Genomic DNA, 26957 nt, shown 5'->3' with positions numbered 1-26957 from the left:
TAGTTTCTGTACTAAAACATTCTATCCTTATTTCCAAATGTAGGAGTGGTTTGGTTTAGATGCTCAACTCTACAGAATGTAGGTTTCTTTGCTGATTGTTGCAAAAGAAGGTAGATATCAAAACAGGAAAGCCCAGGAGCAAAAAACTAGAGCTGGAAGGCATCTACAGCATTTTTAATGTTCTTGCTACTTCACTATGCTGCATGTGGTACAATCCTAATGAAATGACTCACATATGTTTATACATGATGCTTTGAGGTTATAGACAGGTGTTTATGGCAGATGCATTTAAGAAATTTTGTAAATATCTGGGTTAATCCCTCTTTCAAACTTTAAATGGGGGGACTTAAAAGCTAAAAATTACTTAATTTTTCTGATTTTCTAACAGCATGCACTGTTGTTAGTGCAGCTATCAGCACGGACTGATTTTCATAGTACCAGTTGTTGTTGATGCCAATACAGGGTAGATTTTTTTTTCAAGTCACATTCCATGCATTGCTAAGATTCACATTCCGGATTCTTGACCCAGGTCAACCTCTCTATCAGTTATACAGCAGATAGGAGTCAAAATGGGCCCATGGTAGTTCTATGAGGACAGAAGTAAAGATGAGGGACTGTCAAACTACCTTTCTGCCAGCAATGTGCTATAAACCTTTCATAGTACTGACTTATAAAATTAATATATGAATTCCTAGTAATGAAGGATTTCTTAGAATAAATAAGAAATGGTCATCTCCGTTAAGAAAAACAGCTTGCGGCCTGTCATAATTTTCTCTGAGGGCAGGTTGCAGGACTGAAATGAGAGCACTGTAGCTATTTTCTTTAGTTTATTCCCTTTAAGTAATGTATTACAGATTTGCATATTTTAGACAATTGAAGGAAAGCATGTATTTCATAGATTATCAATAAAGTAAGAAAAATCACATTCTAAAAAGAAACAGTTTACCACGGGCTACCTTACATTAATCAAAACATCTTTTAATCCAAGAAATACAAGTAAACTTCTAAAATTACTTTATGAGTAAAAAACAACTGTTCCATTATGCATACATGATGCGCCCATGATCACCTCTTCCAAGACTGGGAAATCTGTATGTTTAGTTGCTTTCCAGGCATATAGCATTTTCAAAATCTATAGGATCTTTTAAGAATTGCAGTGCAGGTGTACAGTCTCACAAGGATGTTTCTTGAATGACATGTGAGGAAGAGACTGAGGAGGAACTGGATGGACCTGCTAGCTTATGGAAATAGGAGTGGTGGTCAATATTTGGACACTCTTTTTCCATCCAATGTTAATCACAGTGGAAGCCAAATGGGACTTAGCAGTGAGCTGAGTAATAAACTGAGTAATAAGCTAAGAGGGCTTTGTTGGCTTGACAGAATCCCTCATTGGCATTAATTTTGGTAGCTTAATACAGTGGTTTGACCCCAGGCAGCCAATGAAGCATCCACTATCCTTCACACACTTGACCTTCCACACTAAATGAGGGAGAGAAGTGGAAGACCTGAGTAAGTCTCTTGGGCCAAGATAAACACAGTTTAACAACTGAAGATAAAAAAACACCAAAAAACCCACCAAAAACCAAAAAAACCACAAACCAATGTAGCAACAAACCCACTACTGAGTGATACTAAAGCAATCACTCACCCCCTCCCATAAGCAGACTAAGTTCCAGAAACAGCTACCTTGGTAAGATTACATCCAATTTATTGCTATATGGTACAGAACATCTCTTTGGTCCTTTGGGGTCAGCTGTCCCAGTTGTTTGCTCTCACAGTCTCCAGCCTAATTGCTGGAGGATGGGCAGCGTGTAAAACAGAGACCTTGGTGCTGTGCAGGCACTATTCCATAGTTGCTAAAACATTGGTGTGTTATTGGCAGTGTTATAGTCACAAATACAAAACTCAGCACTATGCAGGCTACTGTGGAGAAAATTGCCTCTATTCCAGCCAGACGCAGTAGACTTGGGATTCCAGGAGTCAGACCAGATAATAAATACATTGACAGAGTTGAAGTAAAACATTTTGATTCCGTCTGTATGTCTGTCTTTTCTCTCCTGCATGGCTTGATTGTTTATGCACATGTGTTGTACAAACATTCATTATGGTTTACATAAGAAAACTCAGCATAGTAAAAGCTTTGGCTCTCCAACTTGGCACTCCTTAATCCAAGCAGTCTGTTTAATGACTTCTCTTCTTTCAATTCCTTCTTGCACTGACTAATCTCACATCTGAACCAGCAGCTCTTGTTGAGATGAGAGTGATCGCTCTTTCAAGTGTGACTTGTGACACCAGAGAATAAGATGTTGGCACAACTGATACTGGTGGTATTTCTACCACTAATGTCAGATGCTTGTGGTAAATCTCCATACTTTGAATTCTAGTGTCTCTGTGAAATTTAGAGGTCTTGTGATTACAGTGCTTCAATATGTAAATTACTGGAAGTAATCTCTCCAGTTCTATCTCTGAAGAGTTCCAGGAAAAGTGCTCTGTAACCACTAATGTCCTAAAAGAAAGCAGAAACCAGATTTTTCTGAGAGACAGGTTAAGTTCTTGAAGTAGTGTTTATGTCAGATTTTTGTTACCTGTTGGTAACCAGCTGTGTTTCCAAGAAAGTAATGTGATCGTAGGTGGTGGTCACCTATGGTTGTTCCAGCTTCTGCTCATGTTGCTTTTGCTCCTGTGTTAGATATTTTTTCTGCTTCTTGTGATTAACATGTAAAAGAGGCTATACCAGGCTGTTTATCAAGCAGAAAAAAAATTGTCTAGATACAATATATGTTTCAGATATGCATGGTAAACAGACCTGAAAAGAAAACAGACTTCTAGAGCAGACTTACATTTCACATAGTTTCTTGCTTCGAAATGCACTACCAGAGGTAAATACGTTTTACTCCAAGCACGAAGCTAAATTTCTCCATTAGAAAATTTATATTTGCATCACAGTCTTCAGTAATTGTTCTCATGTTAGTTTATATGATATCTAATGATGCAACATAGAACATTATCACAGGGTCAAGGTTAAGGATTTAAACATAACAAAAATCAAGCATTATCGAGTTAAGATTGAATATTTACCTAACCTTGATTGCAGTAGTTTGCACATATAATCACTGAAACAGCATCTCATTACTTACTAGAATATTCTTTCTCAGGTAGTGTGAGTAATAGAGAGTAATGTTCTTTCATAGAAGTTATTAAGGGTTATTAAGCACCTAGAAGTCACACAATGAAAAGGTTATTTTTTAGAGTAACTGTAATCTGTGCACCATAGACACAAGGGCTAAATTTTAAAGGGGTCTCAATTTTCTCTCTGATTTTACATTCTGTCTATTTCACACATGTATGATAGGATTAAGATACTTGAGTTTTTGACCTCTGTCACTAATTGATATATCTTAATCTTTTCATACCTGTCCATAAAATAAGAGGCCATCTTTAAAAATTTCACCTAAAGTGCTCAATTTTGCCTTCAGATACCTCCATGCAACTTCCATTGAAGTAATTGGAGCTGTGCCTGCATATCTGATGGTGGAACTGGACTCATTGCAATTAAGGTACACATTTACCAAACATAATTAGTCTCTGAAATGATCCCCGGGTCCAGTGTGTATTCTGCAAGGGCAGAATTTTCTAGATCGGACCCTCTGCGTGTGGGGAGATTGAAGATTACGATGATTACTTTATTTCTTGCCTTAAATTTGTAGCTATAGCAGAATTTAATGTCATTGCTGTGTCTATTTTTCCTATTTTAAATAGGAAATATTTTCTTAAATAGAAATGGAAAGGAGGACATGAAAACATGTTTCACCAGTGATGTCTTTATGTTACTTTTTCATACCCAACCAGGTGCACCAACATTCCCTGATTTCCATGAAAATGTTGTGGATGGTATGTGCATATACAATTGTGATTTGTGCAGTAGCACAATTTAAAAATATCCATCCCTTGGTGTACTGCCTTTGTTCTGTATCTTTATGCTTGTAGAGATGTTTAAAGAATCCCACAGTTAACTAGCAGCATAAAACTCAGATATAACGCTCATACCTCTTAGTTCACAGTACAGATTCGTAAACAACATGAGTACTTTTTTTGCCCTAATTAAAAATTCACTGTGTTTTGTGATTTATTTAATGCAGGTTTTAAATTGGTGTCTCTCTCCTGTCACTGGTCTGGTGAAGCTGTTTACAAAAACCTTGGCTTGTAAAACAGTATCATTTTGGAGAAAGTCTTATAAATTTGTGATTGACCCAAAAGCAGAAGATTATGTAGAGGTTTTCCCAAATAAAATGCCACTTCTGAATTTGTGACCACAAAAAAGTCTTACTAAAAGAAATTGGTCTGGGATGTTTAACCTGTAAAAACACAATCAACATAGGAAGTACTCCTGTGTTTCAGAGTAGTGACTGCTAAATATTTGGGTCTAGTTCTAGAACTGTTAAAAAAGTGTCAGTTTTCAAGGTACTGGTTTTCTTGGTGTTCTTTTGCATTTGTATTGCTACCAACTTTAATAATGGCAGAAGATAGAGTTCAGTCTGAAAATTATCCACTACAGCAAATGTTAGCTTATTTGAAGTAAGTCTTAGCCCAGGAGTTTTCACTCTTTGCAGTTGGGCAAGGTCATCTTTCTGTGGAAAGCACAGCCAATATTAATTGCCAACTTGCTCAAATAGAAGAAGATGCTCCTTATAGCAGCACAACTTCTTCAAGGTTTAAGATTAGATTTCTTTGTTTAAACAAACCGTGTCATAGGGAAATTGAGAACACAAGAACAAATACTTGCTCTGAAATAGAAGTGAATATTAGAGAGCAAAGTAATGCTTTCAAAGGAATTCTTGGGGAAAAATATTCTAGAAGATTACTGTATTTTTCACTATGACTGGTTGAATGGAGAAATTATTCCTTTCAGATAATCTTTAGCTACGGTAAACAGTTATGTTTTAAGTTATTAGTAGGAGCTAATTACTTTAAAAATAAATTTTAATACTTCTCTAATGCATTAATTTTTAGAATGCTACTGTAATATTTTCTACATTTAAGCAAATACATAGTTGGATGATCAAGGATTTATGTCCTCTGCATCCAGAATGCACAACAGGCTTATCACTCAGCCTATCACTTAAATTCTTTCACGCTTTTCATATCTGTTGCACCAGCTTGATTATTTATAGGAAATTGGGATGTCTGCCCATTTTCAGGTAAAAACTCTCACAAGGAAAGTGGTTGATTTCTTGGCATTAGTGTTTCTGTCCTGTGTTTACACCCTGATTGTTCTACATGTTTGTAACATTTCTTTGTTCTGTTCAAATGGAAATTAGTTAGAATTGTTGCTAAACCATTTGTTTTTCCAGGTTTTCACTATTTTTAATCCATTTTCATTGTGTGTTTTTGCAGCAAGCTTAGTAGTGGAGGAGCGAACGAGACAGCTGAAAATGAAAGTGCATCGTTATAACCAGACATCAGGGTCTGGCTCTAGCCAAGAACATGAGCGTGAGCAATATACCAAGGTAAAGTCAGTAGTATTGAAATGATACTTTGGCTTAAGAAATGATGGCATAGGACTTTTATTTAAAAATTTATAACCCCCCAAGAACACCGTTTTATAAAGCCTGAGAGATATTTCCTTGAGTAATAGCTTTTTAGCATCTACTTTATCTGATGTGCATTAGACTTAGCCTTTGATGTCACCTAAAATGAATCTGCAAAAACCAGAACATTTCAGAACTAATTCAGAACTAATTTTCAGAACTAACATTTCAGAACTAATCTATTAAAGAAAGTCATGTCACTTAGGAAGCTTAGGAAGTCCTGGCCTGCAGATCTCTGGAGGCTGGAAAAATGAGCCATAGCATCATTTTATATTGGCCCTATTCCCTTGTTCTTCTCCAAGGCCTTGCTGTTGTCTGATATGTAGACAACTAGGCAGAATTAGATGAAATCCCACACAGATGGTGTCTTTTTTTTCTTTTTTTTTCCCCATCAAATAATGTCACAGATAAATTATTTCCCTTATTCAAATACAAACTGTTTGCTTTGATCTCCTTTTCTAATAAAGTTTAAAGATCTCCTCTGATAATTAAGTGTACATCAAAATACATTAACGAAGTTATGTTTTTTCCTTGATTGTGCTAAAATTTTATCCCATAGCCTTGTAAGTTCAAACTGCATAGGCTTCTGAGGAAAGTGCTGAAAACATCTTGGACATCTGCACAGCCACTTAAAAATCAAGCTGTGAGGGGAAGGAAGGAGCTGAACTTTCTGCTGAAGACGTTTTACCTTGAGACGCCTCACAGAGGAAACATTTACAGAAGTCATGGTGGGGGGGAACCTCTCATCAGAATCTGTGTCTCCTTTTGGAGACACAACCACGTCTGTGTAGGCAAAGTAAAAGGCAGGGACAAAACCAGCCTTCCAGTACCATTAAGATTTACATGCCTACAACAAGTGACCACAGGATGGCAGTGTGAATGTAAAAGTCCCACTAAAAAAATTCAGTGACAGACAGCAAACTGAGTACCTTAAAAATAAGGTCTCGGGCTACCAGTATTTGGAAGAGAACCACAGCTTTCATGAATTAAGACTTCTGTGCTTCAAGAGCCACATTTCAAACACTTTCCATATATCACCAAGAACTAAATGCTTCAATTTTAATTTCTACATTTTAAAAGAGGTAGACCTTTTGGTTTATGAACTGGTGCCATACAGAAAATAAGAAATTATGTCAAGCTCTCAACAGCTGCAAAACCAGAAGTCTCCTGGCTTTTGTTGCCCTGGTGCAGGCACTGAACTTTCTGTCCCTTTCCCTCCAAGGTCACTTCCCTGAGGTGTGCAGAACTGATGCATGTTCCCTGAGGTACAAGTTAAAATAGTCCATAAATGAGGTACTACTCAGCAGAAACAAAATCAGAAATCTGACTATGAAAGAAGAGGCAATTGGGCACCTTACTGGTAGTACCTAACACATGAAAAGTTTGTTCAAAGTCTTGTCTTACAGTTAAATGTGGAGGCAATTTTAATAAGGATGTTTCTTTTTTGGGACCAGTCCACTGTGAACATAGATCTTAAACAGTTCTTAAAGGGAAGAGAAGTGTGAGAAACAGGTTTTTTTCCTCAGTTGCCAAATTGTGGGATATCAGACTATTTAAGAAAAGCCACCTCAAAACTGGGATGCGAATTTCCAATTACATCATCTGTCAGAATTCAGAATTTAATAATATAGCACTGTTAAATTAATAATATAACAATGCTAATTAATAATATTTTAACACCTCATTTGGTGTATGGGATTTGCTGTTACCTTTCAAGAGGTCAACTCAGGACAAAAGGGTGAGATGCAGTGTTTCTCTGGTATTTCCCAAGCAGTTTATGTGTTAAAAAACAATAAAATTCATTTGATAAGCTTTATGGGAGAAAAAGATAACGTGTGCTTTGGCCAGGATCATAGTCAAAGGCCAGTTTTCTGATTTGGATTTCCTGTGCTTACATATTGATTCAAAAGTTCATATTTTTTTCATTACAAAAATTTTTTAGCCTGCCATTTTAATATTTGTCATAAGCAGTATTTATGCTAATTTTATTTTTCTTATTATGCTAATGTAAATCCCAGATATGGTGAAATAGTTGTTGGAAAACATGAATCTGTGTGGTTGACAATTTCCCTTATCCTCTACTACCTAGAGGTTTTTAGTACCATCTTTAGTATTTAAATATAGATGGAAATTAATTTAAAATTCAAATCACAGTGTGATAATTACTAGATGGAAAGAACTCAGTACAGCTATTGTTCAGAATTTCTTAAAAAGAAAAGGTATGATTACAGCTTGAAGGAAGTAAATGCACTGTACATTGCCACAAGAAAAATATTTTTGGAGTACCAATTGTTCTGAAAGACATTGTCTCCTTTCCATGCTAAAATAGTTTTAAGGAGATTGAATGACTTGTGTTGGAATTTCAATCAAAAAAGCTTTAACTTTTTATGTATTTTCTACATGATAATGGTGTAGACTATAGGGTAGACTATAAGTGCTGAGAAGAATATTAGCACATTCTATCTGTTCTCTTTTCAATGAGATAGCTGTTTGCCACATATCACTATGGTGATAATCATAATTTTAAAATGTTAAATGTGCTACTGCATTTCTTTACCCTCAAAAGACATGAAGAGACTCAAGAAAGCAAAACAAACAGATGAAGATTTAGGCAGCTCTAATAAAAATGTAGTAAGTCATATCAGGTGATGCAGTAAAGCTGATGACTGAGCGTTCTAAAGACTTCATACTATATGTAATTAGTGCTGCCAAAATCTTTGAGAAGTCTTTGAAAGCTGCAGGAGCAACAGTTACTTTAAATATAAAAAATATAAAAAGAAAAATGTTCAGTGGATTAGTGGACACTTTGGAATAGTGAGAAAGAAATATTGAATATCTCTTAAAGAGACAGCAGTTGCATGTGGAGTTTGTCTCTCCCATTAAGAGAAATGCTTCTTTCTTTCTCAAGTAGCAGTGTTTACCTAATTCTTCAGAAAAGAAGTGCTTATATTTATTAAAGAAATTACATTATACTGCACATTGACATAATATTCCCTTCTGCTTTTCAGAGCAATCAGCTCACATGGATTTGCCTCTACTACTATTTTAGCATTTGCATATATTCTTTTTTTAATACACATCAAATTCTTTAAATCTTTCAAAAATTTTTCATTATGGACTGGATCTGTTTTGCAATAGTTAATTACGTGTATGTAAAATTAATTCCTTAAAGTTAAATACGTTTCTGCTTACATTGAAACACGCCTTTTTTTTTCCAGTAGTAGCATAAAATACCTCAAATATCATAAATATTATAAAATTGCCTTTGCAATTTTCAATCAATTTCTGCTACATTTCTTCTATTTTTGTAATTTCTTCCAGTCAGTTTCTTAATCTTCTATTCTCAATAAGCATGCCTGAGTTTTTCAAGCAAGCACCACGCAAGGTATTGTGCAAACATTTTTAAACATCTGTGTTTTAAACATCCCATAATGAATTTTGAGTAGATCTACATCATCTGCTCTACATCATTTGTATAGCTCTTGATGGCTGTTCCACTCTAATTGTTTTGAGACCACCACAGAGCTCACATCCTTATTTCCTTCAGTTCCAACAAAAAGAATCCATCATTTACATGAAGCGGTTAAATTCTAAAAAGCTAAATTAAAAAAAAAAATCAAAATAACAACTCCTTTGTGGATTTGGCAAAAGTGTTTAAAGAAGAGCTGTAGAAATCTGTCTGCCTTCAATCTCTTATATTGGTAAGGCTATAGTGGCCATTTGCACGTGTCTGTGCTGTTTCTGTGCTTGAGAGAATCAAAGCACCATGGCAGAATAATTCTGGATTTACATAGCTATAAATGACAGTATATCTTAATTAGACTCTTAATGTAAAACACAGTAAGTTTTTATTCCAGATCCACACACCAACATCATGCTGCAGCTGCTTCAGCTTTCCAGAGAACATGGAACATGTTTTTCCAGGAGATCTGTTTGTTCAAGAGAGTCACTGAGAGTTACTATACTGAGTACATACTTAAAAGGACATCACTCTATATTTAGATGCACTACCAAACCAGTTAACACTCTATGTGATTGGAAACTACTTAGCATAGAAGTGTAATGATGGCATTAGTTTAGTGGCACTCTGTGGATTTCTATTGATAGCTCATGTCTACAAGGAAGGGCTTGATAGGAAATTCGGAATGATAGGATATCATTCGGAATGATATAATGTTACTTTTTACATGATGTTTGGCAAGGCACTTAGGGCTGTGTATAGAAAATGCCCTTGGATGTTGATGTCATGAGTGTTTTCCTTTGCTCCCCCTTCATCCATCTTGAAGAAAAAAATATTTACTATATTTCATATTGGTATGACAGTCACAACATTCAATGAGGTCCATTCATTTGACTTGTGGCCTTAACTGCAGTTTTCCCATGGTCTGGCTTGCTTATTTTTACTGTTCCCTCTTGGGAAGTTGCTTGAAGTTCCCTCTAGCTGAAATGGATACAATTATGGAAAGAGTTACCTAGAACTGCTGCTGCTTACTGGGCTCTGGACCATAACATGAGCTTCTCCTAAGAGAGAAGGAGCACCCAGATGCTGGTAGGAGTCAAAGATGAGGCCTGGATGCACAAAGGTGCTAACTTCCAGGCCATGCTCACCAGCAGCATTTGGAGGAATCATGTGTGAGCAGTCATAAAACTCAAGGTGCTTTGTGCATGGTTCGGTGTTTCCCAAATAAACTCCTTATTGGAGCGAGGTACCTCAGAAGGTAGTTGTGAAAGTTACCTTTGTGGAAGACCTTGGATGAATCTAGCCCTATCTGTTTCTGGTCAGGATTTCACTTTCCTCATTTGATTTCCTACTTAATTTTCTCATTCCATTTTCTCATTTTAAGCACTTAATGAGGCACCTACTTTCAGAGCTTAGACACCTGAGGCTTTTTCAAGTCAAGCGAGGGGACACTTCTTCAGTTTTCAAAGCTCTGGTCTAATGTGTTCTCCATGCTTTTTGGAGATTATTCTAGAAATATAAATATTGGTTAATATGGAAGATAATATAATCAGAATGAACTACTAAATAACTATTAAATTGTGCCTTATAATCATTAAAATTGCTAATATTTTTAGTCATTGAGTAAAAGTATTCATGAAGTACAATTCTTTTGTTTGTTCTATTCTTTTTCCATTGATGTTAACACATCTGCAGTCCATTGTATCCCTTTTTTCTCCTTTTGCTGGCATAGAAGAATCAACAACTCCACTGGTGGTAATGTGAATGGAAGAACTGCATTTCAGCTGGTTATATTTCAGCTAGTTATGTTGAAAACCCCTATGCAGAAGCAGGCAGTGCAGATAGTTTGGGCATTTGAAGCCAGCTACTGTTAGTGTTTGAGGAACTAGACCTACTCTGTTGTAATTGCTATCAGAGCTGCTGCAAAGTTCAGCACTTGTAACATGATAAACAGTGCACCTGGGAATTCAGAAAATAGAGAGCTTTAACTCTGTAAAACAGAGTTAAAAGAGAAGTGATCACACCGAAGATTTACTTTAATTTAAAGCTTCAAAGTTATTTTATATAATATTTAAGTATAACACAACAGAGAAATTAATTATCAATTTTACAAGTTTTCTAGATTAACAAACAGGACTGTATCATATTTTTGAGCCCAGCCAGAAACCTGCAGACATTACTTCAGTGCAGATACCAATAAATGGATCTTAGCCCAGGGCATATTTCTTCTAAATTATAAGTTCAGGTATTTTGCGACAGCAAGATGATGTTCTTTTAAGGATCTGATTTCTGGAAGAGCACTATTTACTTCTGTCTATATTTGAGGGAGGGAAATCTTAAAAGCAACCAGTCATCTTAGCAAACAGATGAACAAAATGAAAGCAATTTTGAAATTTTGAACATTTTACTGAAAAGGGATAGGTAGGGAATGAGCAGGGGAAGTTTTATGCCTCCTATAGCAGACAGTAAACAGAGTAGAAGCGGCTGCTACAGAAAGGAAGAGCTAAATCCAGAAGAAGTAGAAAAGTACAAATGCTGTAGCTTTCAGCATTAACTTTTGGTATCACCACTTTTGATCTAGTCTATTTGTGAATAGGAAGGATTTTCAGTTTCTTGGGAATCACAGCCCTGACATACAGTACAAAGGGGGAATGAAAGCTCAAACATGTAATGAAAAACTCATTTATGAAGGGAAGTTCCATATTTTGGGCAGTAGCTTTCAGATTAGAATACCAAAGCAAGTGAAAGACGTGGATTCAGTATATTCTTTATCTCCTGTATTACTGTACAATTCTCTGTTGGCCAACATATTAAAGATTGGCTGCTATTTACAAAGCAGCTTCATTTTGCATGGACTGCTGGACTATAGGGAGCAAGATAGAGTGAGGATAGCTGCATAGCCCCCACTTATGGGAGGTTGATACCTGTGCTGAAGACTCTACTTCAGTAACTGGGTTCATACTGATACTGAACAGCCATTTGATGAGGCTGAGTGCCTAAACAGTCACCGATGCTCAAGCTGGGACTTCTAACTTCTCTCCTGGTATCCTAACCTGTTGGACAGCCACGCTTGATGCTCTCTCTCTCTCTCTCCTGCCCATCTTTCCCACATCCCATAGGCAGTCTATGAAAGGTGGAACAAATTCAGTATGAGTGAAACAGAGGGTCTTCTGCTGCTTCACAGGGCAAATACAATCATCCATTATTCAACTTTGCGATTCTGTGGTTCAGTAATTAATTGAGTGCTAAACAGATTCAGGTGTGGTTTGAAACAAAGGTCACCAGCCTATACCTCCCTCAACACTTACAAAGTAAGGATTCCAGCAGGAGTAAAGAAATCATTGCATCTGGCCTTGATGTTTCCCTTGATGGCAGAGCTCAGATGGTATCAGCCTTCTCCAGCAGCACATCATGCTTGCTCAGGAACCACATGAATCTTCTAACATTTCAGATTCACTGCACGCTCTCTCAAACCAAGGGCAACAAAGAAAATGTGGACTTTCTGGTGAGGACAAAAAGAAATAGACTTGATGAGAGAGGGAGGAAGTAATTACCAAATACCAATAAAACATGGAGGTATTTCTGAAACACAGTTACCATCCTTTAAAAACCATGTATTTGAGAGAGACTGCAGGGTTATATTTTAAGCAAAGTATTTTTGAAATCTTAGTTGCTGAGGAATCATTTCTACATGTAGTGTAAATATAGAGAAGCGGTGAGATCCCTGTTTCTCTGAAATCAATAGAAATTTTATTTAATAGGATCACCATTTCTGTTGCAGATTGCAATTCTCTTTACCATTCTCTTTACCAGAAAAAACAGACCATCCCATATGTTCAGATGCTTTTCATATTTTTAGGTTCCTCATTTTAGGAAAGCTTAAATTATTCATTAGGAATTCTGTGGGAATTTTGCATAAAATATCAAGGCTGCTTCCAGGAGTGGTACAATTAAACTGGAGTAAAATAACCATGAAGTTTCCCAGCCTCTGAACATTTATGTTTAGCTTCATTAGAAAGTTTTCATAGTTTTCATCATTTTTAGACTTTGGAAGAAAAATGTTCTCTAAAAAAGAGCAAAATTTCCATTATTATGAAACAGAGCTGATAAGAATCATTATGTTTTGTATTTCCATTTCAGAGAGGTTTATTTTGAAGTTTCAAAAAGGGCAAGCAACAAAATTACTTAACAGATTCTACAAGCCATATACAGCCATAAGTTGTCTGAATAAATGTATCAGCATAGTCTCACCTTAACTCCATTGGTCATTTGTATTTTGATAAGTCACACAAAGTCACTTGGTAAAAGAATCTCCATCCAAATCCTTGTTGTAGTTGAAAATAGTTTTGAATATTGGAATTATTTAGTCCTCTGTGTTACCACTTCATTAAATCAGAGTTATGCTGCATCTGTTTCAATGTGAATTGTTAGACATATCTGAGCTCAAAGCTGTCATGGTCCAAGCTATTCTGAAGTAATCTTCAGAGTTTCATTTTGTATTTGAAGTTGAAAATTTACCTCTGGTAAACCCAGAGCTTTCTTTTCCACAGATGTTTTTGGTCAGCCAGTGCAACCCCCTAGCATGGGATTGCGGAGTTTCCTCAATGCACACTCCTCAGACCAGCTTTTTACTCACAAATTGGTTTGCGTTTTTAGTCTCTGCAGATGCTGTCCAAGAGCTGTAACTCTGAAAAATATGCTGAGACACTAAATTTGTATAACCTCAGTTTCTCCTACAGATTTCTCTTGCAGTCATTGCTTAGTATGCTCATTATTCCTTCCCCTTTTCTACTCTGTTAACTTCTTCATCATATCTTAGATGTTTCACCAAGAGGCTTCCAAGTGGGTTGTGTAGCCCTCAGACGTAGTTACTGAAAGGCACCTGAGCAATAGAAGATAAACCTGGCTTGAGAACAGGAGGCCTGACACATTCATCTGTACAAACCCCAACTTGTGCTTGCCAGGCTTTTAAAGTCAACTCATGACATTTGCCAACTGAGTCAGCCTGAAACCCAGTGCCTAGCTGAGTTGGGGATATTCACACACTGTCACAGCTTTGTGTATAATTCATAAATAAACTTTTATAACTTTCATTTTTACAGAGCACAGATCTAGAAGATGAATTCTTTAGAGTGTCTTGTCAAAAACTGCCTAGTGTTCCCACATATCAGTAGTTACCCTGTAACATTCCCTGGGAACTATACCTCTGGTTTTGTTACTTTTCAGCTGGGTGTCCTTGCTCTCAAGTGATGGTGGCTTTTAGTTTTGTGACCACATCCCCATATCTTGTGATCAAACATTACATATGTGTGACATTTCTAGGATTGAAGCTTCCTTTTCATAGAATCATTTAGGTTGGAAAACACTTCTAAGATCATCAAGTCCAACCATTAATTTAGCACTGCCAAGTCCACCATTGGATGTGGTGGACGATGTTCCTAAGCACCACGTCTATACATCTTTTGAATACCTCCAGGGATGGTGGCTCAACCATTTCCCTGGGCAGCCTGTTCAAATACTTGACAACTCTTTTGGTAAAGAAATTTTTCCTAATATCCAATCTAAGCCTCCTCTGGCAAATCTAAAGGCTGTTTCTTCCTGTCCTATCACTTCTTACTTGGGACAAGAGACCAACACTATGACCTCCTTTCAGGTAGCTGTGAAGAGCATTAAGGTCTCCCCTTAGCCTTCTTTTCTCCAGGTGAAATAACTCTAGTTCCCTTATATATGTTTGACTGATGATGTGAGTAATATGACTGTTATGTGATAGGCAATGTGGTGTCACAGTTGGTTTTTAATACAGTTCATTTCTGTCAGCAAAAGGTTAATAATTTCTATCCCTGTCCACATATTCTTCCTGCTGGGTCTTCTGCTAGTTCTCATGCACTTGCACTTCTAAAAGTAACCCTGATCTGCCTGAAAACAAGTCCTGCTTTTCCTGGGTTAGTTTTCTGCCTGACTGGTTCCTCTAGTATCAGGATACAAAGACATTTGCTGTAGAAAATGTACTTTTCTGATAGAATGTAGGTATTGAAATCAATCTCCATTGTCAGCTTCATGTAGCGTTATATTTAAGTCAGACTGATCTGCAGTTCTCTGGTTCCAAACTAACTCTGTGCAAATACTTTGTAGCATATTTTATACTTGAAAAAATGAAAAAGATCTGTGCACTGCATAAATATGTCATTATTACATTTCCACAGCATTAGAGAACAATCAGCCTACTTTGAGTCTAATGTTGCAATTTATTTCAAGTGCCTTATTTAGTCTGTAAATACCAAGTTTTTACCAGATTTCTTCACTAGGCTTAAGGACATTATTTAATGTAGGTGTCTCTCTGAATTTCATATATTTCATATATATTAGAGAGAATTGTCATGCTGAGGTCATTTATTGTCTCAATATAATTGTTATGTTTTTATAAGCCTCCTCACCCTTTCTTTTCTTGATCTCTAGTATAATATACAAACAGATCAGTACAGAAGTTGTGATAACGTCTCTGCCAAGTCATCCGATAGTGATGTCAGTGATGTGTCAGCCATTTCCCGAACCAGCAGTGCCTCACGCCTCAGCAGCACAAGTTTTATGTCAGAGCAATCTGAACGCCCTCGGGGCAGAATCAGGTGAGTTTCCAGTGCAGTTTCAATTCTCTCCCATTCCCTCTTACATTTTGTGTCAATATACAACCGGAAATTACTGAAGTTAGATGACCACAACACCAGAATTTATCAAAAATATTTATGAACATATAAACTGTCTTCTGTTGCTACCTTAAGTTGACTATTTTTGCAGCTGTGCAAAACAGGCAGAAAACTTCCCATGAGGAGATAACAGATAAATGTGTTTGTGGCACATGGAACTTGAACACACACTATCATCTCATTAGCTGATTCATCTGGCTATGAATCAATGCAATCTCTATGCCAGTAGGGTGTTACAGCAGAAATATTACAAGATTTTTCATCTAGAGAATTTTCTTTTGTAGAATCTTTGTGGGTTTTTTTCTTTCAATTTATGTATTTATTTCCCTATCTATCTACCTTTATTTTGTTGTTTTTATGTATATGATTACTTACTGACTTTGGAACAAGTATTTGTATAGTAATTTTGATATCTCTGGTTCTAAAGTCGTTTAAATCCATTGCATTATCAACAACTAAATATCTCCTTATTCCTTTATAATAATCCACCCTTTATTTGGTGCTTTTTTAGATACACAGTTTGATTCCTCACTTCATTTACCTTGGCAAAACTCAGCAGATGAAAAGGCTGTGGGATTGGCTTGGTAGTCTATGATTATATCTAAGACTGTCCAAACTCTCAAAAATTTAAGTATTATAAGACATGGGAAGAATTAGGAACTATAAAATTCTTGGGAACTAAAAAAGTTAGGAAGCAAAAAATTATTCTTATGGAGAAAATCAGTCAGATAGAAGTCTGGATGGCATCATTTAGTACTTCAAAACATTTCTAGACAGACACACTATCCAAGAAGTTCATCTGCAGGCTTTTTGATCAGTTCATGCAATGAGAAGGGATGTCAGGGAAACACAGAAGTGGGCCAATGTGTATGAACTCCACCTCATTATTTTGTTACGTTCACAAGAGTATTCAAAGTCATGTTTCAGACTGCTGAGATTATTACCTGACAGCTGCAGTAATCCACCATCCAACATAACACCGTGGTGGAACTTTAAATGAAGCTCAAGTTAATCAAGTGTTTAAAGTTATTTCAGTTCATGTGTTTGACTGCTGTATTTCATTATGTCCTAGCTTTTCAGTGCTTGTCTCTTATGGAGGGTTGTAGTCATATCAAAATACTTGCTATTTTCTAGACACTGAATTTTTCCAGTTAAGCCCTGTTGCAATATATTTGGCAGGTTGAACAAAGTAGGACTTCTCCCCATAAATATCTCTGGCATTAAAAAGACTTCATCAGAAATGTTCTTTGGATTAGAAATTACTGATCACAAACATGGGAACTGGAAGAGCCACTAACCTCATGCCATGCTGGAAAGTGGGAAACTTCTCTCGTTCAATCTCCTCCATTCTCTGAACAGCAGAAAACCCTGGGTACAGGATTAGATGATGTAGTGTACAAAACCAAGTGGCTGCAATTGGGCCTCCAGTTCAGCTTCATTCTAGACCCCCAAAGCCCCCATTATTTTCATTTGGAAGTGTGGCAGCCGAGTGGCCATGGCAAGTGTGTGAGTGCAGTGTTAATTTTAAAGGCAAAGTTCATTGAACTACTTTTATTCTCACAATACCCTCTGGAGATGAGAGCTGTGAAGAACCTAGTAAGCATAAAGAAACTCAAAGGAGGTTGCCCAGTTTTAAGCATCTCACTAAACTAAGTCATTCAGCTAGCATCCCTAGGTGACTCTTGCATTCAGAACTAAAGTAGCCAAATTCGGAATACACAAGCAAGATTCCTGGTCTGCATCATCTTTAGAAAGGGTGTCTCTGTTTCTTTAGCCTGTTGAGTAGAGGAAAATGAATCCGAGGACTACTGACCAGCAAGCTGAGTTTTAATTAATAAATGGGGATGTGACCTGAAAGAACTCAAAGGTGCAGATGAGTAACATGAAGTGACACTGTGCCCCTCTAACGTTTAAACTTCAGCTAAAAATCACTGGTTAGTTTTTCATATTAAGAATTGTAGTGTCCGATTTATGAATGTGAAGTGTGCCATCTTAAGGCAGCATTTAGTGAATGTCATTAGTCAATACAACCCCATCATCCCTTATGTTAGTGCATCTGTGAATAGGGATATAAATTAAGCTTCTAGACATACGAAGGTACAAGACATTGTCCTCTTTAGGGTTATTTTTGAGAAAGAAAATTATTTTGTACAACATGTCATTACTTTTAAACGTCAGAAAGACAGAGGTTTCAGGTCATAGTAAATGAAGTTTATATCCACTAATTTCAGCATCAGTTCTGCCAGCACAAACAACTTCCTCATCTTTTCTCCCAAACCCAAATTAGAGAAAAGATCCTTTAAAAAGCTAGCTATTGCCTTTTCACCATCAGTCTAGGCAGAATCAATCAATCTCTGTCTTTTATCTCAGTTTTGAAGGTTTGAGATTGTCATTTCAGACAATGCATTCTATATTATCCTGTGTTAATCGTTATTTCTTTATTCAAGAGGTACAGATTTTATACCTGGAAGTAAATTGCTATCTTGTGGCTTTAAAGTGTATGGGTATTAGCTAGGGATGTGTAACAATTTGTGGTTTTTACAGCAAAGTTAAATTTCAATGAATAACACATTTAGTTATATTTAAATCATGTTGTGCTTTCCATAATTTAAATTTTTTATTGAATAAAATACTATCTGAATAGCAAGGAAAAAAGCAGCTAATACACAGGAATACTGTGTATCTTGTTTGAAAAGCTACATAACACTCTAGCTGTTCTTTCAGTCAACACTCTCAAAGTTTTGTAGTAAAACTTGAGTATGCTGAAGAAATAAGTAATAAGTGAGAATAAAAGCAAATCTTCCCTTTCCTTTAATCAAGGAGAAGACTGTGTCTAAACCTTTTAAGGCAAAAGGCTTTATTTCATTCCTGCAGTATATTTGTAATTGAATTACCTGACAGGAATCTGTGACAGCATGAGTGGAAAATACTGTTAGTTAATCTTCAGTCTGGAGATTTCGTTGATTATCACTTCCAATAAGCTGCAAGAGGGAATTGTGATTGATGCAAGTTCTATATATAAAAATCTAAAATAGCTTCTTCATTTCTAATTTGTTTAGCATTTCAGGTGGATGCTGTAAGAAATGGCTATGCATGAATAAACTAGTTTGCATATGAAATTATTCCAAACATCTTTCATGTTACTATCCTGAGAAGTCTGACTGCTATGCTCTCTAGTGGAAGCAAAGGCAAATATCAGGAATTTTTGTTCTGGGAAAAAAACCAACCCTGGATATCGGGGAAAAAAGTGTTCTTGGACTTTTGACTTGAATTGGAATTAGACTTTTGAATCTGGCCTGCCAAAGCATTTGGATTTGGTGTTTATTTCATGACTGAATTTTGATCATTCTTTATGGAGGTTTGCTTTCATCAGTGATGATCTTCATGCTTCCATAATAGAGTCAAGCAATATTTTTCTTGTGGGCGTGCTACAGATATGACTGTGTGTGACTTGGGAACGTTGCTTATACCCTAAATGAAGCAGAATAAATGTATTTGTGGATCAATATAAATGATTGATAAATAAGAATCTGTTTTAAATACATAGTGATTAATCAGCATCACACAGGTGTGATCAGACAATGAGGCCTGTTTATGCAGATTCCAAAAATACCTGGACTTTTTGGTGAAGTCAAGGAGGGAACTGCTGTGCATTGTGGAGGTGAGCTGGAGGTTTCTGTTCTGGAGGGTTTAGCAAGTTGGCTGGCATACAATGTTTCACTTCAATCTGATAGAAAAAAATCTGCCAAGTATATGAAAGGCTACGTAACGACTTTTAGACTGGATTTCTCTCTGTGTATCTGGTTTTCAAACATATTTATTTAGCAATATCACACCTTTAGTAAGAACTAAATTTGCTTTCATCACATCTTTGGTAATAATTATATTTAGTTTCTTATTAAATGTGTGATACAAACAATATAATTATCTTTGTGCCATATTTTTATCTGGTTTACATTCATTGCTTGATTGAATGCTTAAGTTTAATTAAAATATTTTAAGCCTATCAAAGAAAGAGGTTAATATAGTAGGTTGTAATGGTGGACTTAAGCCAGTCCAAATTTCTTTCACAAGTTATACCATGCCACTGAATGGTTTATATCTCATAAATGCTTCTTGGGATTCAGGTGTAATTCTTAGTACATTACTGAAGGAAAAGAACTTCTTTGTTTTTGACAAACCTGTTTCTTCCCAGTTTCCAGAACAGCACATGTGGTTTGCATGAAGCTGGCTTACTCACAGTACACTAGAACTGCAAGCTAGAAATGCTAGCACATTTCAACTCTGGATCAGGAGCAATGGGAGATGGAAGTAATAATGCATGATCAAGCAAGAAAGTGGTTGATGAGCTGGCAGGCAAAGGATTCAGTGTGATATAGTCAGGCAGGACCTCATAAACAGCAAAAGAGAACAGGAAGGAGCCCACCCTGAGAGCATTTTAAACAAACTAGACCTGTACAAGTCATTGGCACCTGACAAGATGCACCCATGGGTACGGAATGAGCTGATGCGGACCAATGTCATTGCAAGGTCACTCTTTGGTGACCAAGGTAATCTTTGGAACATCTTGGCAACCAAGTGACGTTCTTGAAGACTGGAAGGAAGAAATTGTCACCACTTTGTTCAAGAAATGCGTGGAGAATCTGGGAAACTGCAAGTTTGTTAACCTTAGCTGAGACACCTGGGAAGGTGATAGAGCAAATAAATCTGGAAGACATTTACAAACATACAGAACAAGACACTGATTCGTGTCAGTATGAATCTACAAAGTAAAAATCATGCCTGACCAGCCTGATAGTCTTCTTCCCTTAGCTGACTGTCTGGATGAAAGAGAGCATCTTAGAAAGTTTTCCAAATCTAATTTCTTTGAAGTTCCGGAAATTTCTTTGAGTTACAGGATGCGTTTATTCACAGGGCATTTAAATATGCTGTTCACAATTGTCCTTGAGTCATTTTATTCAGATATATTTTTCCTCATTTCTGTTTACTCCCTTTTCATTTATTGAACAGGAATGAACTTATTAAAATTGGGTTTGACCATGACTAAAGATTCAGCAAAAGTCTGAATGTCACTGTGTAAATAAAGATGAAGTAGCTAGCACAGCATGGAATGCCAGCTTTCTGGATCCACAGATTTTCCCAACTCCAGTAATTCTTCCAGTTCCTCTACAGGGATTAGAAGTACCCACTGCTATGTCTATGCCAGTCTCTGGGAAAATAGTGCAATGCTCCTTCTGCTGATGGTACTTTCATGCAAGGAGCTAAATAAAAATTAGGACTTTTAAATATTTTCTGTTCAAAGCATCTGGGGACTTTCCCAGTTATTGTGACAATCCTGAAAACTCACACTTCTGGAGGGAGAGTCTACTGGCTTTATGTAAATGTAGGAGACTCCATGGCACAGGACAGGGTCTCCATCCTTATGTGGCTGTATTTTTTTTTATCCTGTTAGTTACTGTGGAGCCTGCTTCTTTGAGCTTTTAAGGTGATGAGCTTACAAACTTTAAGCCAGGCTTAAAGTGACTCAAATAGACCTTTCCTTTCCCCAGTTCTAGACCTGCCCAGAGGCATTTTGCTTGGAGTTCGTTGGGAAACAGTGAGTGCCGACTGACTGCTTTTCTGTGCTTGTAGCTCCCTCTTATTTAGTAATACTTACACATATAGATCCCTCTTTTTCTACAGAATTTCATTTCATGCTGCTTACTATGCTACTCTCTTACGTAAAACACGTGATGTCTTTATCCAGATGAAGTCACTGGAGGTTTGTCATATCATTGAGGTGAAACATTAGAGCTGTTCTGCAGAGGATCTCTGAAAGGGAGATAGCCAGAGAGCACTCTCTGGATTGGAAATAGATTTTCTCCCATTGGTTTCCCATCTTTCTCTGTAATACATTTGAGCTAATATAGTGCAATTTATGGTCATGAGGAAGAATGGAGTAGAGAGAGTCTGAAGGCTCTTCTGAACTCTTCTCGGCCTCCCCGATAATGCTGTCATCATAAACTTATGTATGTGATATGACCTGTACAGCAAAGTTGTTCTGTCCTTCCCCCACCCTCTGTTTAGACTAGGGCTGAATCTAATCCTTATCAACTCACTAATTCATTTGAAATGTAGCAGTAGTGCACCACAGAGCCAGCTAAGCAAAGTTTTAACTTTCATGTGGTGGAAGTCAAGGAAAAACATAATGTTCCAAGGCTTTTCATGCTTTTTAGTTGATGAGACTGAGGTCTAGATTGAAATAACCCACTCATTTCATGTTCATTACAAAAAGTAATTAAAATCTGTATATTGAATTTGTGCTACAGTGTAGCTAAAAGTGTAGTTAAGGTTTTTCATTCATAGAAAAAGAAATGAAATATTTTTATTGAAATTACAGATACTGTGCACAGAAATAGTGAAGGCAATAACAGAACACTGCAGTTTATTCAATGATACAAGCAAATCATCTGGAAAATGGGCAAATTCATTGTCAGTTTTAAACTCGTTTTGTGTGGTTTATGCACTTTGCCAAACTCATTATCTAAACCTACAAGAGGCTTTAGAAAATTTATTGAATGTTAGGGTTTTTTGTATGTTGCATATGTTCCTTATACAAACCTGTGTAAAGGCAAGATAACATTTTATAAATAAAGGATTGAGCTGTATAGATTTATAGAGAAATATGCAGTACTGCACCTTATCATGAAAGGGTCCATTTGGGTATACTAGGCCAAACTGGATGTTCCTGATTTTTATAGTTCTTACTGCAAGTGCTCTATATAAAAGTAAATTTTATTCTAATTGGGCAAAATACTGTCAGGTCAGAACCTTGTCTAGCACAGGAGACATTGACATGCAGTTGGAAGCATGGTGGTTACACAGTCTAGGATTCTGAGAGCATTCAGGGTGTCATACTGGAAGACATAATGGATTCATCTTGTATATTATATATGCTGCCACCCTCCAAAACTGATGAAAAAAATAAACTTACTGCATGCATACCTGTTGAATGCCTAGCTATGTGCCATCAAACATTAAAGATAAGTGTTCTAGCAGCATGCTCCTCTGAGTCTCTTTCTCAGTAGATGTTAGCAATGTATGAAGGGCTAGATTCTAGTGACTGCAAATCTCCACAGGTCCACAAGTGTAACAACATCAGTCTGCATCACGTTAAAAATCTAGTCCTTAACTGACATTTTCAAAAGCTTATTTCTTGCATTTGTGGTTAAATTCTGCCATGTGCAACATTTCAAAACATCACTATGGAAAGTCTGTTCCACCTTTCTCTTGCTAGAGATGACAATGCACAGTGATTCCCAGGCTGAAATTCACTGAGTGATTTTCTGGTTTTTGGAACTCATTTGGTCCATTTTTTCGGCTTAGACTGATGGGGGACTTGGTTTGCTTCTAAGTGGAAGAGAGAATTACCTTAAACTGCTTCACCTTAAAGTGAAATCTATGGCTAAGTTTATTCTTCCCTGGAGACATTAGGCCAGTCTGTCCACCATTTTTTTGGCACGCCTAAAACCCAAAATAATTTAAGTAATATAAGAGAGACTTCACTGTAGTTCAGTTCTTCCACAGAAAAACAATTTTATTCTGTTTGTGACCCAGACATTCTAACAGAGCAGAAAAAGATGAGATTTTCCCTGCATGCTCTTTCTAGTTTAACTTCAGAGGCCCTTAGAATTTAGAGTAAGGAAGAAGAGAGTTTTGCAGTGGTAGGTTAGACATCCAGCTCGGAAAGATATCGAAACAGAAATTGTGAGTTAGGTTCAGTTTAACTTAGTGTTGAGGTCAATTTCATGGAAAGAAAGGAGTTTTTAGTTTGAAGCACTATTAAAGAATTCAAATTGATGAGATTCCCTGATGAGTGGGAGTCTCAAAATATTTAAACAGTCACTGTACATTGATAGTGAACATCATGAAGGGATAGTCAGCAGATACAGTCATCTATTTGCTGGAAGGTCTCTCTTCATGCTGTTTGCTTTTGTCATACTGACTTTGGTACTAAGTTGGGTATTTGGGGGGAATTTGTAGGGAATTGATCATTTGGAGCATATCTTCATATCAGCAGTCTTAGCTGTGCATGGGGAGGGGAGAATAAAGGGGAGATGAGATGATTAATGGCTTTTTCTGTTGCACAATTGTAACAAGCATTAATGAGTGATCATTAGCAGTAAATGGAAGGGAAGGGCAGTGAGAGAGAGGCTACATGCACAAGAAGAACCAGAGATTGAGGGTGGATGAATGTACCAAAGAAGGGCTGTGACTAGTGCTTTGTACCCAGGTTCAGTGAAGTGTACGTAGCCTTTGCTGTCCCACACATGCTTTGCTGGCAAGAGAGCTCCAAGCCTGTGATGGCATGCTGAATCAGGGTATTAACACTTGTTTTGATGGCTGGCTGGATTTCTGCACTGTTTTGAGCATTTGGTGTGGAATTGTCAAGCACTTTTTCCTTTAGCTTCAGGAATAAGATTCTTTCAGCACAAGCTAGTCGAGTACATGGTAGTAGTGTCGATCTGCTTTGATTTCTAAAATATTTTAAACAATGATTTATTTGTCATTTATAAATACAAGGTATTAAGGTCAGCATTAGAACTGAGATATTGTACTGCTTTAGTTTTTGGAGAGCATGACTAAACAGTAATGGAATTCCAGTTTGGTATGAAAAAAAGACTGTTAGAAATGCCAGAAGACAACTTTTGTGTTTGTGACACTAATTATATTGCTGGTAATTTGCCTGTGTGTGACTGTGTCTTTGTAGTCAAGGTTTCTGCTGTAAACAAGACATTTAGGGTCACTAAGTAGCAACTCATTTTCTTCTATAATGTAATAGGCAACATTTATTGTGCAGTTTCTTCAGTGGTTTATAGCTCAGTATTTAAATACTGAGTGAGATTAATTAGTTAATACTGCAAAGGAAAACATCTTCACTCCCATGGCTATAGTGGGAGTAATCATAATGTAGCTAGTGCTGCTGACAGACTGAAGACTTTCCATAGCTATTGCTATTAAAAATAAACAGTAAAAACCTTCATTGAATTCATAGCCATATGTTTAGTATGTTTCAGAAGAATCCTTTTCTTCTTGGGATTTTACATTGCAAAATATTGATTTTTAAAAAAAGGATGTTTAAATGAACATTTTACTATGTGACTGGTGCAGTTGTTCACTCTAAAGAGCCCCTCACTATTAATAATGCAGAGAATAGATAGCATTATATATAGCAGTATTTTTGAAAGCAAAGGATGCTTTAAAATCATCAACAAAACTTACCCGATCCATAGTTGCTTATCAAACTCCTGCTTCAAGAACAAAATGAGGTGAAATCAAGGCCATCAACAGTGGGTACATTATTTCTTTATGCAGGATTCCCACATTTATTATGCTCCTTTACACTGTGTGTTGCATCCATAAATATGTGTGCATGTCTCTGGTACACATTTGCATTAGTGCTGTGCTCACAAAAGATATATAAGCAGCCCACACTGCAGTCACCTTCCTCCTCCACTCCATTTCCATCAGCATTCCATAAGGGAATGAGTGATGGAAGTTGTAAAGGTTGCATAAGGAACACAGGAAAGACAGCTAAAAACTCAAAAGCTTCATATCTAAGTAAAAAAATGAAGTTCACTACTATTTGTCTTTTTTCTGAGTTGGAAGTTTACAAGGAAAAAAATACTTGGAATTTTAGAGGAGACTGTGATAAACAGCATTTGAAACACCCTAGCAAGTTTGTACTGGAGACAGCAATATATTTTTATGAGCATTAGTAAATTTTCAATTATTGAATCAGTTTATTATAAATTTTCATTTTATGCTTTGTGTATTTATTTGTTTGGTTTTAATATGTTTGCTCTGGCAAACATTAGTGTAAGCCTAGCATTTTGAATTGGGATTTAAATAGCCCACTAGTTCATCTTTTAATTTACAAACTGGGGGTTTGACTGTTTTGTATGATTAATAAATTGACTTTATTCAGCTTGCCTCTAGAGGGCTAACTTGTAACAATACAGAGGTCTTTTAAACAATGACACTACACTTCAATTTTTACACCGTTGAAGCTGGTGGTAAACTTGTCAGTTTTCAGTGTAACTACGTTGAGTAGTGGTCATATGACTAGTACTTTATTTAAAATACATCCATTTTACACTGAGAAATACAAATGTAAGACCAAAAAGTCCGAGCCAAATTATCTTGAAACTTAATATAATTTTAATGTAATGCAAAATGCAAGCTATGGCTAGTGCAAATTCCCTAGCAGGGTCCACATAGTCTAAGAGCTTCATAGATGTGGAGAATTGCATTCTAGCTGTAATCTGAGGAACTAGGAACCTTTTTGAAACTTCAGGATAGTAATAGTGTTCATTCTTGCAAAGAAAGATTATTTATGCATCAAAAAACCTGATCAAAACTTTTAGGCAAGGCCATAGGGATAAAATCTCTCCAGAAAACTTCCAAGCATTTGGCAGTTTAATGACTGGAGTGCCTTATCTGCATTTCCAGCAGTCTGAGAAGCAGGGACCATGTCTAGTTCTTCTTCACTTTTTGTATAGGGCTATGGTTTACTTAGTCAATATGTATTTGTGTGTATGCCTAGGTAGATGGATATGTGATAGCCTCCCCTCTTTTTTTTTTTCCTCTGGCTGCCAGTATAATGCTGCTAAGATAATGACAGACATGTTTTTGATGTTGGGTTTTTTTAATAAAAATTCTTGGTCTAAATGACCTTATGTTGGCAGTAAACTATTAGGTTGTGAACTGGTCAGAAGTTCAGATAGCTGAAAGAATATTGCTGAGCACAAATCATAACACAGCATAAGAAACTTGCATAGTAAAAAACAGGGGGAAGAAAAGGAGGAGATTTTTCCACCAACTCTGGCACTGGAATGTCATCGTTCTACCTATACTGGACATATCCCTGCTGTTAATATCCGAGTGCATTTGTCTGTATTTTACAGCTTAGCTCCATTTTTCAATTGAAATAGTCATGTAGTACATGCACAGCTATTCATACACAAAGGTTTGATCTCAGCATCCCACCTCATGTCAGCAGCCTGCTCTGCCCAGCCCAGCATCTCTGCCTTTCAGCACCACTGAAGTGCAGCTCTGAGGCTTCTCACTCCAGAGCTTGTTTATCCTCTCACTCCAAGCTTGTTGCTTCGACAGAGAAAGCTTTCTGTCCCTGTGTTACTTCATGTATCAAAAGAAGATATTAATAGT

At 36.7% G+C, this 26957-nt stretch overlaps 1 protein-coding gene across 21 annotated transcripts in view; it reads left to right on the top strand.

The window, feature by feature from the left end:
* RIMS1 (regulating synaptic membrane exocytosis 1) overlaps positions 1-26957 on the top strand; it is a 306200-nt gene that overhangs the window by 233110 nt on the left and 46133 nt on the right. For 13 of the 21 annotated variants that reach the window (XM_030448756.1, XM_030448754.1, XM_008502285.2 and 10 more), the window contains 2 exons: positions 5395-5507; positions 15505-15671. The exons of 6 other annotated variants lie outside the window; for them this stretch is intronic. In XM_030448756.1, the coding sequence (XP_030304616.1) occupies positions 5395-5507; positions 15505-15671 (280 nt within the window). Of the gene's footprint in view, positions 1-2471; positions 2485-5394; positions 5508-15504; positions 15672-26957 lie in introns of all 21 variants that reach the window. 2 more of the 21 variants (XM_030448755.1, XM_030448757.1) reach the window with 2 other exon arrangements.

The sequence above is a fragment of the Calypte anna genome, chromosome 3 (genome assembly GCF_003957555.1).
Source record: "Calypte anna isolate BGI_N300 chromosome 3, bCalAnn1_v1.p, whole genome shotgun sequence".
NCBI classification, from domain to species: domain Eukaryota; kingdom Metazoa; phylum Chordata; class Aves; order Apodiformes; family Trochilidae; genus Calypte; species Calypte anna.
This window is presented reverse-complemented; position numbering and strand designations above follow the sequence as displayed.